The sequence below is a fragment of the Urtica dioica genome, chromosome 1 (assembly GCF_054948205.1).
Source record: "Urtica dioica subsp. dioica isolate 48M chromosome 1, U.dioica_male_clone48M_v1_H2, whole genome shotgun sequence".
NCBI lineage: Eukaryota > Viridiplantae > Streptophyta > Magnoliopsida > Rosales > Urticaceae > Urtica > Urtica dioica.
Window position 1 is genome coordinate 60,066,916 of NC_142756.1, and position 12,607 is coordinate 60,079,522.

General features: G+C 40.5%; 2 protein-coding genes across 3 annotated transcripts; one reads left to right on the top strand and one right to left on the bottom strand.

Moving 5' to 3' along the window:
• The first annotated feature begins 233 nt into the window (after window positions 1–233).
• LOC149408315 (SMAD/FHA domain-containing protein) lies at window positions 234–5,887 on the top strand. Of its 2 annotated transcripts, XR_016299725.1 has the most exons (13): window positions 234–627; window positions 723–808; window positions 1,149–1,228; window positions 1,573–1,628; window positions 1,772–1,820; window positions 1,973–2,119; window positions 2,248–2,343; window positions 2,819–2,932; window positions 3,069–3,196; window positions 3,416–3,657; window positions 3,769–4,557; window positions 4,641–4,784; window positions 5,861–5,887. XR_016299725.1 is itself a non-coding variant. In XM_089616766.1 (12 exons), exons 1-12 carry the CDS (start codon window positions 305–307, stop codon window positions 4,688–4,690), a joined length of 2,160 nt encoding a protein of 719 aa, XP_089472892.1. In that variant the 5' UTR covers window positions 234–304; the 3' UTR covers window positions 4,691–5,032. The 2 variants fall into 2 exon arrangements, 1 of the variants encoding a protein (XP_089472892.1); XM_089616766.1 differs by lacking the exon at window positions 5,861–5,887 and having other exon boundaries at window positions 4,641–5,032.
• A 350-nt stretch (window positions 5,888–6,237) lies between these two features.
• Window positions 6,238–12,607, bottom strand: LOC149408316 (DNA-directed RNA polymerase 2, chloroplastic/mitochondrial-like). The gene is made up of 18 exons (XM_089616774.1): window positions 11,652–12,607; window positions 11,418–11,551; window positions 11,278–11,344; window positions 11,088–11,146; window positions 10,558–10,675; window positions 10,312–10,425; window positions 9,976–10,107; window positions 9,492–9,908; window positions 9,061–9,111; window positions 8,573–8,643; window positions 8,391–8,475; window positions 7,915–8,067; window positions 7,734–7,808; window positions 7,556–7,645; window positions 7,424–7,471; window positions 7,079–7,193; window positions 6,862–6,965; window positions 6,238–6,757 (listed from the first exon to the last, which is right to left on the bottom strand). The coding sequence occupies exons 1-18, from the start codon at window positions 12,480–12,482 to the stop codon at window positions 6,647–6,649; spliced, it is 2,775 nt and encodes a 924-aa protein (XP_089472900.1). The 5' UTR covers window positions 12,483–12,607; the 3' UTR covers window positions 6,238–6,646.

Below are 12,607 nucleotides of genomic sequence, written 5' to 3' on the forward strand. Positions count from 1 at the left end.
GAGAGGGAGACAAAAATAATTGGCCAGAGGAGCATTTTTGTTCATTTTTGGTCTAAAAGTTCATTTTTGGATTTTTAAAAACAGAGGTCTAATTTTAATATTTTATTAAATTTTAGGTCCAATTAATGAAATTTCTCTATAAGTAACCCCCACTTAATATGATACTCTTTTCTTATTTTATTTAGTTTTAGTTTCTTTCTTAAAAAAACTACATAAAATACCCTCCTTCTGTAAACCCATCCCCATTTTGTAATTCTCTCTCTCTATAAACCGTTCTAGTTTTTGTTTTCTGTTTGGATTAACAATGACGACGACGGCCATGGGACCTCCACCGCCGAGAGGCTCAAACCCTAAACCGGCGACCGGAAACGTAGACGAAGAGGCATCGACTTCGGAGGCGAGCATGACTACCCCGATGGCACCCCCTCCTCCTCCTCTTTTTCCGCCGGAGCTCCGGAGCGACGCTACGACGGAGCCGCGTTCGCTCCATGACGGGAAGAGCTCTTCTCAGCCTCCGCAGCGATCGCCTGAGGTTCCGTACACTATTCCGCCGTGGAGCGGAGCTCCGTGCCATCAATTCGGCTTTGAGGTTCTCAAGGACGGGTCTATCATCGACCGCTTTGAAGTGTGAGTTGTGATTATGATTTTGATTCCATTGACTCGCATTTCTGCGATGGAAATGAATGTTTTCTGTATTGATTTAATCTTCTGGTGTGGTTCAGGAACCAAAAAGGGGCTTATATGTTTGGTCGTGTGGATTTATGTGATTTCGTACTCGATCACCCAACAATCTCTCGGTTTCATGCTGGTAAATATCTTCCTTTCCTTGTCAATGCTAATCAGAGTTTGAGTTCAGATGGGGGGATATTAATTCAAGCTCAAGTCTTAAATTTATATGACTGTTCATGGTTTGGAACCTTGAACATGTAACAATTAACCCCAATCAATTTTAGGATTTTCTTTTAGACCGCTTTTGTTAGATTGATGTGTTGATTCATACTGCGGAAGTTGTTTGAGCAAATTTATTTAGTGCCTGCTGATTATGTTAGTAGTTTTCTTTTTCATTTTTACCATTTTTGTTGACCATCAGAGATGTTTACATTTGAGATTACCTACATACCACTTACTTTTTGTGTTATATATTCCAGTTGTGCAGTACAAAAGAAGTGGAGAAGCATATATTTATGACCTCGGAAGTACTCATGGTACTTCCGTAAACAAGAAACAGGTGAGATTTAAATAATTACAACATTACATTGCATGCACGCAAAGGAAAATGAAAGGTTAGACTCGAGTTGTGATTAAAACTGATAGTAACATTAGGAATAATTTATTTTTATTTATAGAAATTCCACCCAACACTCGGCAAGTTTAAATGCAGTGAACTGGTTTGTGAACTGATTTGACTGATTGTTACTGTAATTTATTTTCCAATAGGATATATACAAAGCACAATACACTGCATTGTCATGCACAATCGAATGACGTGATATTAGTAGTCTGTACTCTGTAAGCATAAACCAGTGAATATGAGCATCTAACCAACTTCTAATGCTATTGCGTTGTAATCAGGTGGAAAAGAAGACATATGTGGATTTACGTGTTGGTGATGTCATTCGTTTTGGGCAGTACGTATCCCACTTTTCATTGAATTGTTATTTCATTATTTTACTCGAAACAAAATTGGCTCCCCCTAAAGTGATGACAGTATAATGTCTTAAATGGAGATGCAATCATGTCTTTGATAACGTTAATCTCTTTGTTTCTCTAGATCAACTCGCTTGTACATTTTCCAAGGACCAACAGATTTGATGCCACCAGTAAGTAATTTTCCGCTGCTAGATTTTCCACTACCTATACACATGTAACTATTTATCACTGGTCTACATATCAAATTCTATTTGTCTTTCTTTTCCAACTATCTTTGCAGTAAATATTTTTTCATAAAAACTTGTGTGCTTTTCTTCTGTAGGAAATAAACTTGAAGATAAAAAGAGAAGCTAAGATCCGTGCATCCCTTCTCGATCGGGAAGCTTCTCTTCATCGAGCAAGACAAGAAGCATCTCTTGCAGATGGTATTTCATGGGGCATTGGAGAGGATGCTATTGAAGAAGCTGAGGTTTCTTACTTTAATTTTATTCTTCCTTACTACTGATTTTCATTGGATACTTGGTCATTTTGTTGTGATCCAGTGGAAATACAATCTGAATTCCGTGATATTACTGATCGTGCCGTTTTGACATTTAGGACGACGTTGATGAAATAACTTGGCAAACTTATAAAGGACAGCTAACTGAGAGGCAAGAAAAAACCCGTGAAAAAGTAATTAAAAGACTGGAAAAGGTTAGTTGTTGCCCCCTTTCATGCTTTGTAATTCAAACATAGATCTAATTGTGTGTGTGTGTGTGTGTGTGTGTGTGTATTCATTTTGAATATTAGCATTGCTTTGGATTTAGTAAAAATCATTTTTGAAGCTCTACCCATTATATACCATTGTTGATCACCAGCATTCTATATATCTCATCATTATCTTTGCAATCATGCTTATCGGGTCTGTAATGTTCTTTTTTCGGCGAAGCCGATTTTCTCAATAAAAGACCTGATTTTTCTTAAAAAAAAAAAAAAATCTTTGCAATCATGCTTGTCAGAGTATCCTTCATAATTCTGCAGAATCGAGCTCTTCTCTTTAAACAAAATTATCTTTGTTTTTCTGTTGTTTGTCTACTTTTGAATGGTCGCCATGCCTACTTGAGGCTCTTTGTGTTCATTCGAGCTTCTAGTTTTCACCTTTTTACTGATAGATGTATGTCTCATACAGATTGGTCACATGAAGAAAGAAATAGATGCTATACGTGCTAAAGACATATCTCAAGGTGGGTTGACACAGGGACAACAAACTCAGATTGCCCGAAATGAACAGAGAATGGCACAGGTATAAGTTGACCCTGTTGAAAACTCTAGCATATTTCTATGTATTGATACAATGGGGGTTCAATAAAAGCACACCCCGAGTTTTTACCATTTCGAAGGAAAAAAATTTCAACATATTTCTACGCTTCCATCCACAGATCTTGGAAGAACTTGAGAATTTGGAAGAGACGCTAAATGATAGTATCAGAGAAAGTCTTGGTGCACGTGGAAAACTTTCTACTGGGAAGAAGAAAGGGGGAATAGAAGAAGAAGATGAATATTTGAGGTAAACAACTTACGGTTAATGATCATACGAATGGGGAAAAAAAAACCCGGAAAAATCCTTGATTGTGTTCTCAGTAGCTAGTCTTACAACATCAATATGATTCTTATTGCTAGTTGGTTGTCCGCTGATGACCTGATTCAACCCTTATTAATCTACAGTGTTTAAAAGCGATATTCCATAGGTCTTAAGTACTTAGTTATTGCTGTTATTATCTTGTAGTGACGATGATGACTTCTACGACCGGACAAAGAAGAAACCATCAGCTAAAAAGGGTGCACAAAACCAATTGGTTGAAACTGCAGATTCACTACTTGATAAGAGAGACACCGTCACAAAAGAAATCGAAGAAAAAAGAGAGTCGCTTTTAACTGAGGAAAACCGAATTGCATCCGAAAAAGTAGCAGTGCCTGAAACCGGAGACGCACTTGATGCTTTCATGTCAGACATATCTTCTCAGCTAGGTTAGGCATGTAATACAGTACATTTGTGTCTTCAAACTTGCAACTTTCTCCACTTCCTAGGACTAATAACCAAAATGTCCTTTACATGGTGATCTATCTTGCTTTTTTCAGTGATAGATAAAACTAAGCAGATCAAGGACGAATTATCAGCTCTTCAGACTGAATTCGATAGGATATCATACCTCCTGAAGATTGCAGACCCATCAGGCGAAGCTGCTAAAAAAAGAGCTTTGAAGCTACAAGAACCAGTACCCGTCAAATCTATAACTCCCGCGGTCTCTATCAAGAAACCGGCTCCAAAGGTACCGAATCGAAGCAGTGAGCCTGAAAAGCCAGCGAACGGGCCTTCAGATGCAACGAAAAAAGGGGATGAAATAAACTCAGAAGGCGCCGAGACCATGAACGCCACAACCGAGAAGAGCAAAGCCCCCTTGTATGTACCCACCAAGCCTCAGTGGCTCGGAGCCGCGGTGAAAAGCGAAACGGAGGAGAATCAACTCCCAGTGGCAGCGCCCACGGTTCAGGGCAGTGATGGCTTCGTTGACTACAAAGACAGAAACAAGATATTGGGCGACGGGGACGGGATCGAAAATGCTGCCCCGGGGTTGATCATCCGCAAGAGGAAGAAGCAAGTCGACACGAAGAACGTAGCCCAAGAACAGGTAGAACCTTCTTCGACGGCCTCAGCCGAGGTTATGGCAATGGACGCCGTGGCGTTGCTGTTGAAACACCAGAGAGCTCAGTCGATCGTTGATGAGGATGGTGGTAGCGGTGACCAAGAGCCTCGGAGCGATCCTGAAGTGAAAAAGGATAAGAAAAAGCCTAAACGAATGGTCGGTCCTGCGAAACCTTCATTTCTTGATGATGCTTCGGAGTATGAAACATGGGTCCCACCTGAAGGTGAGATATAATATTTATTATTTCATTGCTTGTTTCAGGATAATTGCTTATCCCTGTTTTTTGTTTTGTTTTTTTTCATACAGGACAATCCGGGGATGGAAGAACATCGTTAAACGACCGATATGGCTACTAAGGAGTATAACCAAAGGCTGAGCCCAATGATCAGAGGAAGTGCAAAGATTCATTGTTATGTTATCCTCTTAGAAATGGACCAATTCTTGGCATCACAGGAAGATAATTTTTTTTTTAAACGGTAACTTCATTATATATATTAGAAAAGGCGAAAGCCACTTTACACAAAGAAGGGACGTTTATAGCCTGCTCCCCGGATCCAACGCCAATCGAGCACGCGAACCGGGCTGAGCCAAACCAAAAAACGAAACCGCTACCAAAAGCTGGCCTTATAGGCCGTTATACAGAGGAAAGATGGATCTTAGATACAAAAACTAATCTAGTGTCTGTCTTAGAGAGACATCGACCAAAAGAGACCCTGTAGGCCTTTGTACATAGGGACAAAAAAAAAAAAGCTCTAAAGGGTCTAAATCTCCCACCCTTGGTAATCGGGAGAAGACGCAAAACAAAAGGAGGGAACTTCTTTCTTTTCGGCTTTCATATGGCGCTTGCCCAATCTCTTTGTAAATCTGCCAGTGAGTAGCCTTTGAAATCCTTCTCTGAGCTGTGAAGCCACGTAGCTATGAGTTTGTTAGATGTCTCTTGAAGGGCTTCTGCATTCCAGCATTCGTCTTCGAAAATGCATTTGTTTCTTAGAAGCCAAATCGCCCAAAATCCCGCAAGCACTCCTGCTTTTATTGCTGCCACCCATTGAGTATGCCTCTATGATTTTGGTTTGCTGACCAGCGACCTAAAACCACATCCACCGTCCTCAGGAACTTTTTTAAACCTTGTCTTCTTACTCCTTCTGGAATAAGAATCATTTTTCCTTCCCCTTGTGCCACTTTCATAATTCTCAGACAAGATCCTCTTTTGTTTGTCATGATATCAACTAAAATTGAGAAACCACTCCGAACAAATCTTCTCCAAAATCTTGAGGCAGAACCGTGATCCAGACTTTCTTCGACCGTTTTTACCAACCAAACCGCAGCCTCCCTGTTCAAAAAGATGCTGAAAGAAGAGTTCCTACTAACCTCCACCAGTCGAACGATTCTGCCATCTCACCCGAGAGACGCCGTGAAACGTTTGTCCTTTATTGAACAACTCTCCACGAAGACATTGTCCCTCAGCGTCACCATACTCATAGACCGCAAAGACATTTTTGTTTTTGGTAGAAAATAAAGTTTTCTAGCAGGAAGATAATGATGGCATGTAAGGAAATATGTTTGGTTGGTCCGTTCTGATATCAACAGAAAGCCTTTGATCATTGCCAAAAAAATGGTCAATTTACCATTATTGTCGAGATAGAAAACTTTATTTTCTACAAAAAAGAAAAAAAAATGACACGTTACAAAATTAACGTAAACGAATAAAAATATGACTTCTGAATACTTGGGAAATTTAGGCTAAATAAATTAATACGGGCGAGTTTTAAAACAATGTAATGAAAGATATATGATTTTATTAAAAAACTAAAACCGAGAAAAACTCTTTTAACACTTTTGATCTGGACGAGTTCCAAGTTCCAACTACCAAAGAAAAAGAATAACATGTCTCGTAAACGTAACATCATATAAACTATTAATTTATTACATCCTAACAAAAAATTATGCTCTCTTTAACTGTTAATTTAATGTGTCGTACTACTAAGCTTCATATATACACAAAGAAGAGATACAACTAGTAGGAGCGAACCCTAAGGTCTTCATCACCTATCGTCTCAGCATCATCGTATTTTGATGGCGAAAATCTCTATCCGCAAATGAATATCCACCGCCTGAATCAGCAGTGGAGACCTCTCACTCCGATCATCAGCTTCCTTTGCTTCTGAACCTTGATCACCATGTCCTTTTTCTTTGCCACATGGCATGAGAAATGTACATTAATTATGTGTCCTACAACGGGACATCATAAATTGTATTTGCTGATCGGAACTTTTCCAGCGTTGTCGACGGATTCACAAAGCAAAGTCCCCGATTCAGTTAAAGAAGTATGGTGATTCCAACACGTCCCTCAGATTAAGCTCGCCCCGATCAGGCACGGGCGGAAATACCAAGTTTGGGAAAGATCGTTCAAAGCTCTCCAATAACTGGCATGAAACACACAGGTAAAAAAAAATATTAAATCGAACCCTTATACTTCAATCTTAAAGGCAACTCAAATTCTAGTGACTTCGGAGATGATGATACTGACATTCTCCAAAATAGGGGCCTCGTATAGCTCGACAAACTTCTGTCTAAGTATTCGGTTCATTTTATCTATATCGCCCGCGTGCGTCCAATACGAGTCGTGAACTCCTGTACGATACACCGATAAACAAGATTTCAGAAGAAGCGGAACATGTATATATATATATATATATATATATATATACATACACATGTATATATTGATAAGCAGAAGAATCAACCTGCAAATGTAATGCCTGCTTTTCTGCAGGCAACTGCGGTCATCATCATATGGGAACTATCGAGCGAATGAACGAAATTTGGCGGGAAAGCTGATTTGTGCCTCCTGCCCATGACCTGTCATCAATAATTCATCAAATTTAAGGTCCAAATGTTTTCTACGGAATATCAACAATGTTGTGGTATTTCTTGTCGTGACTAAGATGATGAACAGGATCGCCAAAAGAAGGGTGATATTATTCTGGTTGATGTTGATTCGCAGCTAGCTTATCATTAACAGAATTCTGAGGTCATTTTTGCTACTTACTAGAAGATGTAAATTGCATATTTTAGTAATGATACATTACCTTTTCTGTTTCTCTCTTTACGGTTAAACTCTGAAGGGAAGTTCTAATCTGCAAAAAGATTCTCTAAAAGTAAGACTTGAAATATAATTGACATTTGGTCAGTTTGACTGAATGTTTAACCGAGGCCCTTACCGAATGAGTTCCCAATATTCGGTAAGGTTGTACAACAGGAAGTCCTAACGGAGTTGTCCACTGCACTGGCTCATTTTGAGACACAATAATCTGTTCATGATTGAGATATATAGATACTTCATTAAATGAGATTATAAAACATTGTAGAATTATTCTAAAAAATGAACTAGGTACATACTTTTGCACAGTCCCCAAGCCAACCCATGATCCCTCGCGCGGCATTAAACATTTCCCCTAAAGCATTTATGGTGGTCTGGACAAAAACACAAATCTTCAATAACAGAAATTCAAAATGCACTTCTCTAAGGAAGAAAAAGATTTGCAAAGACAATATGATTTTTTTTTTCCTTCCTCCTAACCTTTGCACCATAACAAGCACAACTAAACATCTCTAAATCATCTGAAAAGCAACCCCGTTCTTTTAATCGCCTCCTGATCTGATTCCTAGCACCGATATAAGTGACACCATACACTGATGTCATCACTGTCTGCTTCACCAACTTCCTGTCAACCTACAAGTGATGATAAGAAACACAAGGATGAGCAATCAATTGCAACAAACTTGGAAACTGCTTTCTGACCATGAGAATTTTGTCTAGGACCGCAAATTGCTGTATTTTTGTCTACTAATACAAAAATCTGTCATATTCTGAAGTAAACGGCTGGGTTGGTCATAAAGTATTTTTTTAACCTTCGCTGTATATAGTTAGCTTAGAAGCGGTTTTTGAGACGCAACACAGAATTAACTTCTAGATTCAGCTAGTATTGCCAGTTGTTTGAAAATCTGTTTTTTTCAATACCACATCATTTAAACGGGCTAAAGATGTCAAAGAACCTGACTAAGTAATGTTTTCGCAAATGATGCTTCTGGAAATTCGTCAGGATCTTTCAGTGCATCAACTCTCATTCTTTCGCGCACCCTGCTCACCGAAGTAAATAATGAAGCTTAATTTGTTTTTCTTCAGAAAAAAAACAAAACTGCACAGTCAGAAATTTCTCTATCCATAAATACGTTACCTTTCAGCTACGCCTGTATAAACATCCGCGGGTTTTTCATCAGCAATCAGATTGACAGAAGCCCCTCCAACCTGAACGGGGACGATTAGTGAGAAGAGAAGATTGAAGCCATTAAACCATTATCATCTTGATTTGAACAGTAGTAGATAAATTTGCCAATTTGTTCCTCGTTAATTTGTTAATTAATTCATCACTAAGCTCTTAAACTTGGGCAGATTTTGATCTTTTTTTCCCGATCTAGCTTTCGCCAAGGTTTATAGTAGTAACTACTACGATAACTGACACTAAGAATTGCTCATATATGAACACAAATGAATGGTCAATATCATGTTTTAGATCTTCATGATGATAACTCAGGTAATGCTGGAATAATCTACCAAAAGAAATTACAACCCAGCCAACCCCAAAACCTCTATATAGTACAAAGATATTCGCTCTATAATTGTCAAGAGAAAACTTATGGACTAATATGCACCCATAAAGATTACCTTGTCTCTCCCAAGGGCAGCATAGTGCTGTAAGCCATTGCAAGAACCATCCTATAGATAAGATAAGATAAGGAAATACACATGTAAAAAATAATAAGTCAGACTCCATCTTTATGAAATATAATTAAGAGGGACATATATTCACAAAATATGGATAAATTATCAACAAGCGTATGCATAAATACGTAGACACGTAAGCTCTCTTCCGACACGACTCAGCATTCTCTTATGGACTAATGGCTATCATCAGAAACTGTAATTCTGTGTCCTTTACAAAATTCTCTATCAAAGTTTAAAATAGAAATATTGCCCAAGTGTCATCGGGAAATACTGTGATTTACGACCTGGAATCTACGATCAAGAAAACTAAAATAAAAATGTGACAACTCTTCTCATAACCGTAATGATCCACTGTAATGATTTATTAATACCTGGTGTACATGAACATGTGAAATATGCATTTCTGGCGAAGAGCTTCTCAGGGCGTCGGTGAGACTGATACAGACAGCCAAGAGTTGGCAAGGATCTTCGGCATTCAACCACCATCGCCTTCCCTCCAACGGTCTGTCAGCGGAATCAAATATGTCATCCAAATGGTTCTCCGTAAATGCCAATCGACCATCGTGAGATAACTTGTCCACACCACCGCCGTACAAAGTAGCCAAGTGTATTTTCAGCCACCGCAGGCCTGACTTCCCCAGAGGACGTCCCTCAGCGAATTCCAAGATCCCACGGCAGAAATCGGAACCGAGATGGTTCAAATACGGATGCATAGGATATGCACGGCCTCGGAAGTCAAGATTGTGCGGATAGTAGAAGCCTGCCTCGTCCTTCATATTCCTAGCTACCTGTTTTTATAAAAAGACCTTCCATCACTTGTTCTGCTATTGCTGCAACATTCTTCCGAGTTCATACCTCAAGTTTGAGTTCTACATCACAACGCAGAGCATATCTCTCCATATTCTCTTTTCGGGCACTTCTAACTTGATATTTCCAACTCCTTATTTCCGTTTCATCTGCGGTATCTGGCTTCTCAGGCAGAGGAACCTGTATGCAAAGGATCTATTTTCAGAGACTTGAATTTTACATCTCTGAATCACTTTCGAGACTTGAATTTTCATAATGTGAACAAAACACTACATAAATATCTCGGGGTTATATTTATAACAACTCTACTATGTTATTACTTAATAATTCTCACAAGAAAGAAAGAATGAAAGAAAGAGAGAGAGAGAGAGAGTAGAAACTCACATCATTGCGGTCCACCAAATCCGCAATGCATTCTCCTGTGGCCCATATTCTCTCTATAACATGAAGAACCCTCCGATTAATCCTCCATTTGGTACTCCCAAGAGTATCCAACGCCTAGCAAGTAGGAGTAAGAATTATACTTGAAAGAAATTCAAAACAGAAATTTGCGGATACTCTTTATTTTGTTACGTATCATCAATGATGGTTTCCACTACAAAAAGTTCAGTAAATCTCAAATTTACAAACCTGAAAAACTGGCTTCATCTGATCTATTGGAGCGTTTTTTACAGCAGCACGCTGTTGCCTTGCTCCGTGAGTACGCATGATGTACGACGGTAGGTAAAAGTGTCCTCCTTTGTCATAGCTTGGAAACAGAATAGAAACATTATGACACAAGCAACACAGAAAAAATTGCCAAGGGAATGTGCCTTCTAATCTTTCTGGAAACTCTTCTGATAAAATAACAAGTGGAAATTAATAGCTCAAATTTAACGCGCCCTGCATGCTTAGATTGCATATATGACTATAATATCTACACCGACACCCATTTCTTTTTCAAAATTATTTTCCATCTACTAGGGGTTCGTAAGTTCCTCACTCATTTCTACTAGAAAAGTAGCATTAATTTGCAGTTCAAAAAAAAAAAAAAAAAAAAAAAAAAAAAAAAAAAAAAAAAAAACTCTCAACTCTCAAATTCCCTAAATTTCCAGATGCCAACAGCATATTTAGATTGCAGATAAAGAAAAGCTAGTGTATGGTATTTACATAGTACATACCCAGTCCATTTGGCCGGGGGTACCAACATAGGCATGTATGGAATCACCACATGGCTTACCTGTTGAAGAGAAACCATGAACGAGAATAAACATCAACATAAAACTCAAGGACTCGAGAGATTAGAAACTAAATAACCCAGAGGTTAAACAAACAGCTTCATGCATAGAAAATAAATGAGAATTCGCTTACAGTCCTCTCGACGCCTCGGAGAACCATAGGGTCACACTCTATGAAGCCACATTGTTTTCCACTTTCGCTGTCAAAAAGAAATATTCAGCATCATCACTTGGGTGAACAAAAAAAGAAACATGGAATGGATTGTGATGTACCCTTTGGACAATCTCCTGAGCCTATGCACAAACGCAGGGCGTATATCAGGAGGAGAATCAGACTCGTGGTGCTGTTGAGCCGGAGGCTGAATAAACGCCGTTTCGATCAACAATTCAATGAGACGACTTCCAACCTGAAAAAAAAAAAAAAAAAAAAAAAACAAGGGTTACAAATACAACAACAGACTTAAAGAGTTATTAATTTCGTTGGACGGAATGAAAGAGGAAACGGACCATAGCCCTGATCCCGTGCCCCCACTTGGAATCGTCCTCCTGATTCAGTAAGAATTGCATCTGCCTGCGCTTCTGCTGTCGGATGAGCACCTCGATTTTTTTCTTGAGCAAGGCCTCTTTGAGGGACTCGTCGGGGTCGGGCGGTTGGTTGTTCTTGTTCTTGTTCTTGTTGTTCTTCTTGGTCTTGAGTCTGCCTTTGGAGATGAGCTTGCGGATCTTGATCTCCTGCTCGATGGCGTCGCCGACGGCGAGGGAGGCCTGGGTGACGCGGGCGGCGCCGAGGCCGTCTTTGGTCATGAGCATGGCCATGAGCTTGTGCATGGTGATGATGGCCATCATGTCGGGGGGCAGCTCCGAGAAGAAAGGGGCGTAGCGCTTGCGGGCCAGCTTGCCCTCGAGGCACAGCCGCTGCTCCTCCGCGATGGCCGCCCTCAGGGGCTCGAACCACCCCAGAAACAGGCCCTTCGTGTACGGCAGGTTCGGGGCCAGCTTCCTCTCGCACATGTCCGACACCAGCTCGCTGTACTCCTCCGACGCCTTCTCCCACGCCTCCGTCTCCACCTTCACCTGCCTCCGCCGCAGCCGCTCCCGCTCTCGGCTCCGCGCCCGGGCCTCCTCCGGCGACAGCAGGCACGCGCGCTCCTCCTCCTCGTCCGACGGAGCCGCCGACGTCGCCTCCGCCGCCGACCCCAGCCACCGGACCAGGATGCTCGGGGATTGGCGTTCCGGCCGCGACAACACAAATGGCGCTAAAGCTCGCTCGCCAGGGTGGGGCAACGTTTTGTGAGTGGTGTTTCGGGAGAAAGCTCGCTTGGCGTAGTTCCTCCACATCTGGAACTCTTCTTACTTCTTCTTGCGATCCAAATGGTTTGATCAGAATCGCTGGAATTTGGAAGTGAGAGAAAACGCCGTCATAAACCCTTCTTAAACCTGGTGTTTGGGGTTCTTCTGTTTCT

Excerpts from the sequence above, each read along its gene's own strand:
- LOC149408315 (XM_089616766.1), top strand. The coding sequence starts at position 305 with ATGACGACGACGGCCATGGGACCTCCACCGCCGAGAGGCTCAAACCCT. Across the intron at positions 2,933-3,068 it reads ATGAACAGAGAATGGCACAG|ATCTTGGAAGAACTTGAGAA; the intron begins GTATAAGTTGAC and ends TTCCATCCACAG. Across the intron at positions 4,558-4,640 it reads AACATGGGTCCCACCTGAAG|GACAATCCGGGGATGGAAGA; the intron begins GTGAGATATAAT and ends TTTTTCATACAG.
- LOC149408316 (XM_089616774.1), bottom strand. The coding sequence starts at position 12,482 with ATGTGGAGGAACTACGCCAAGCGAGCTTTCTCCCGAAACACCACTCAC. Across the intron at positions 10,426-10,557 it reads AGATGAAGCCAGTTTTTCAG|GCGTTGGATACTCTTGGGAG; the intron begins GTTTGTAAATTT and ends CCTACTTGCTAG. Across the intron at positions 6,758-6,861 it reads AGGCCCCTATTTTGGAGAAT|TTATTGGAGAGCTTTGAACG; the intron begins GTCAGTATCATC and ends GTTTCATGCCAG.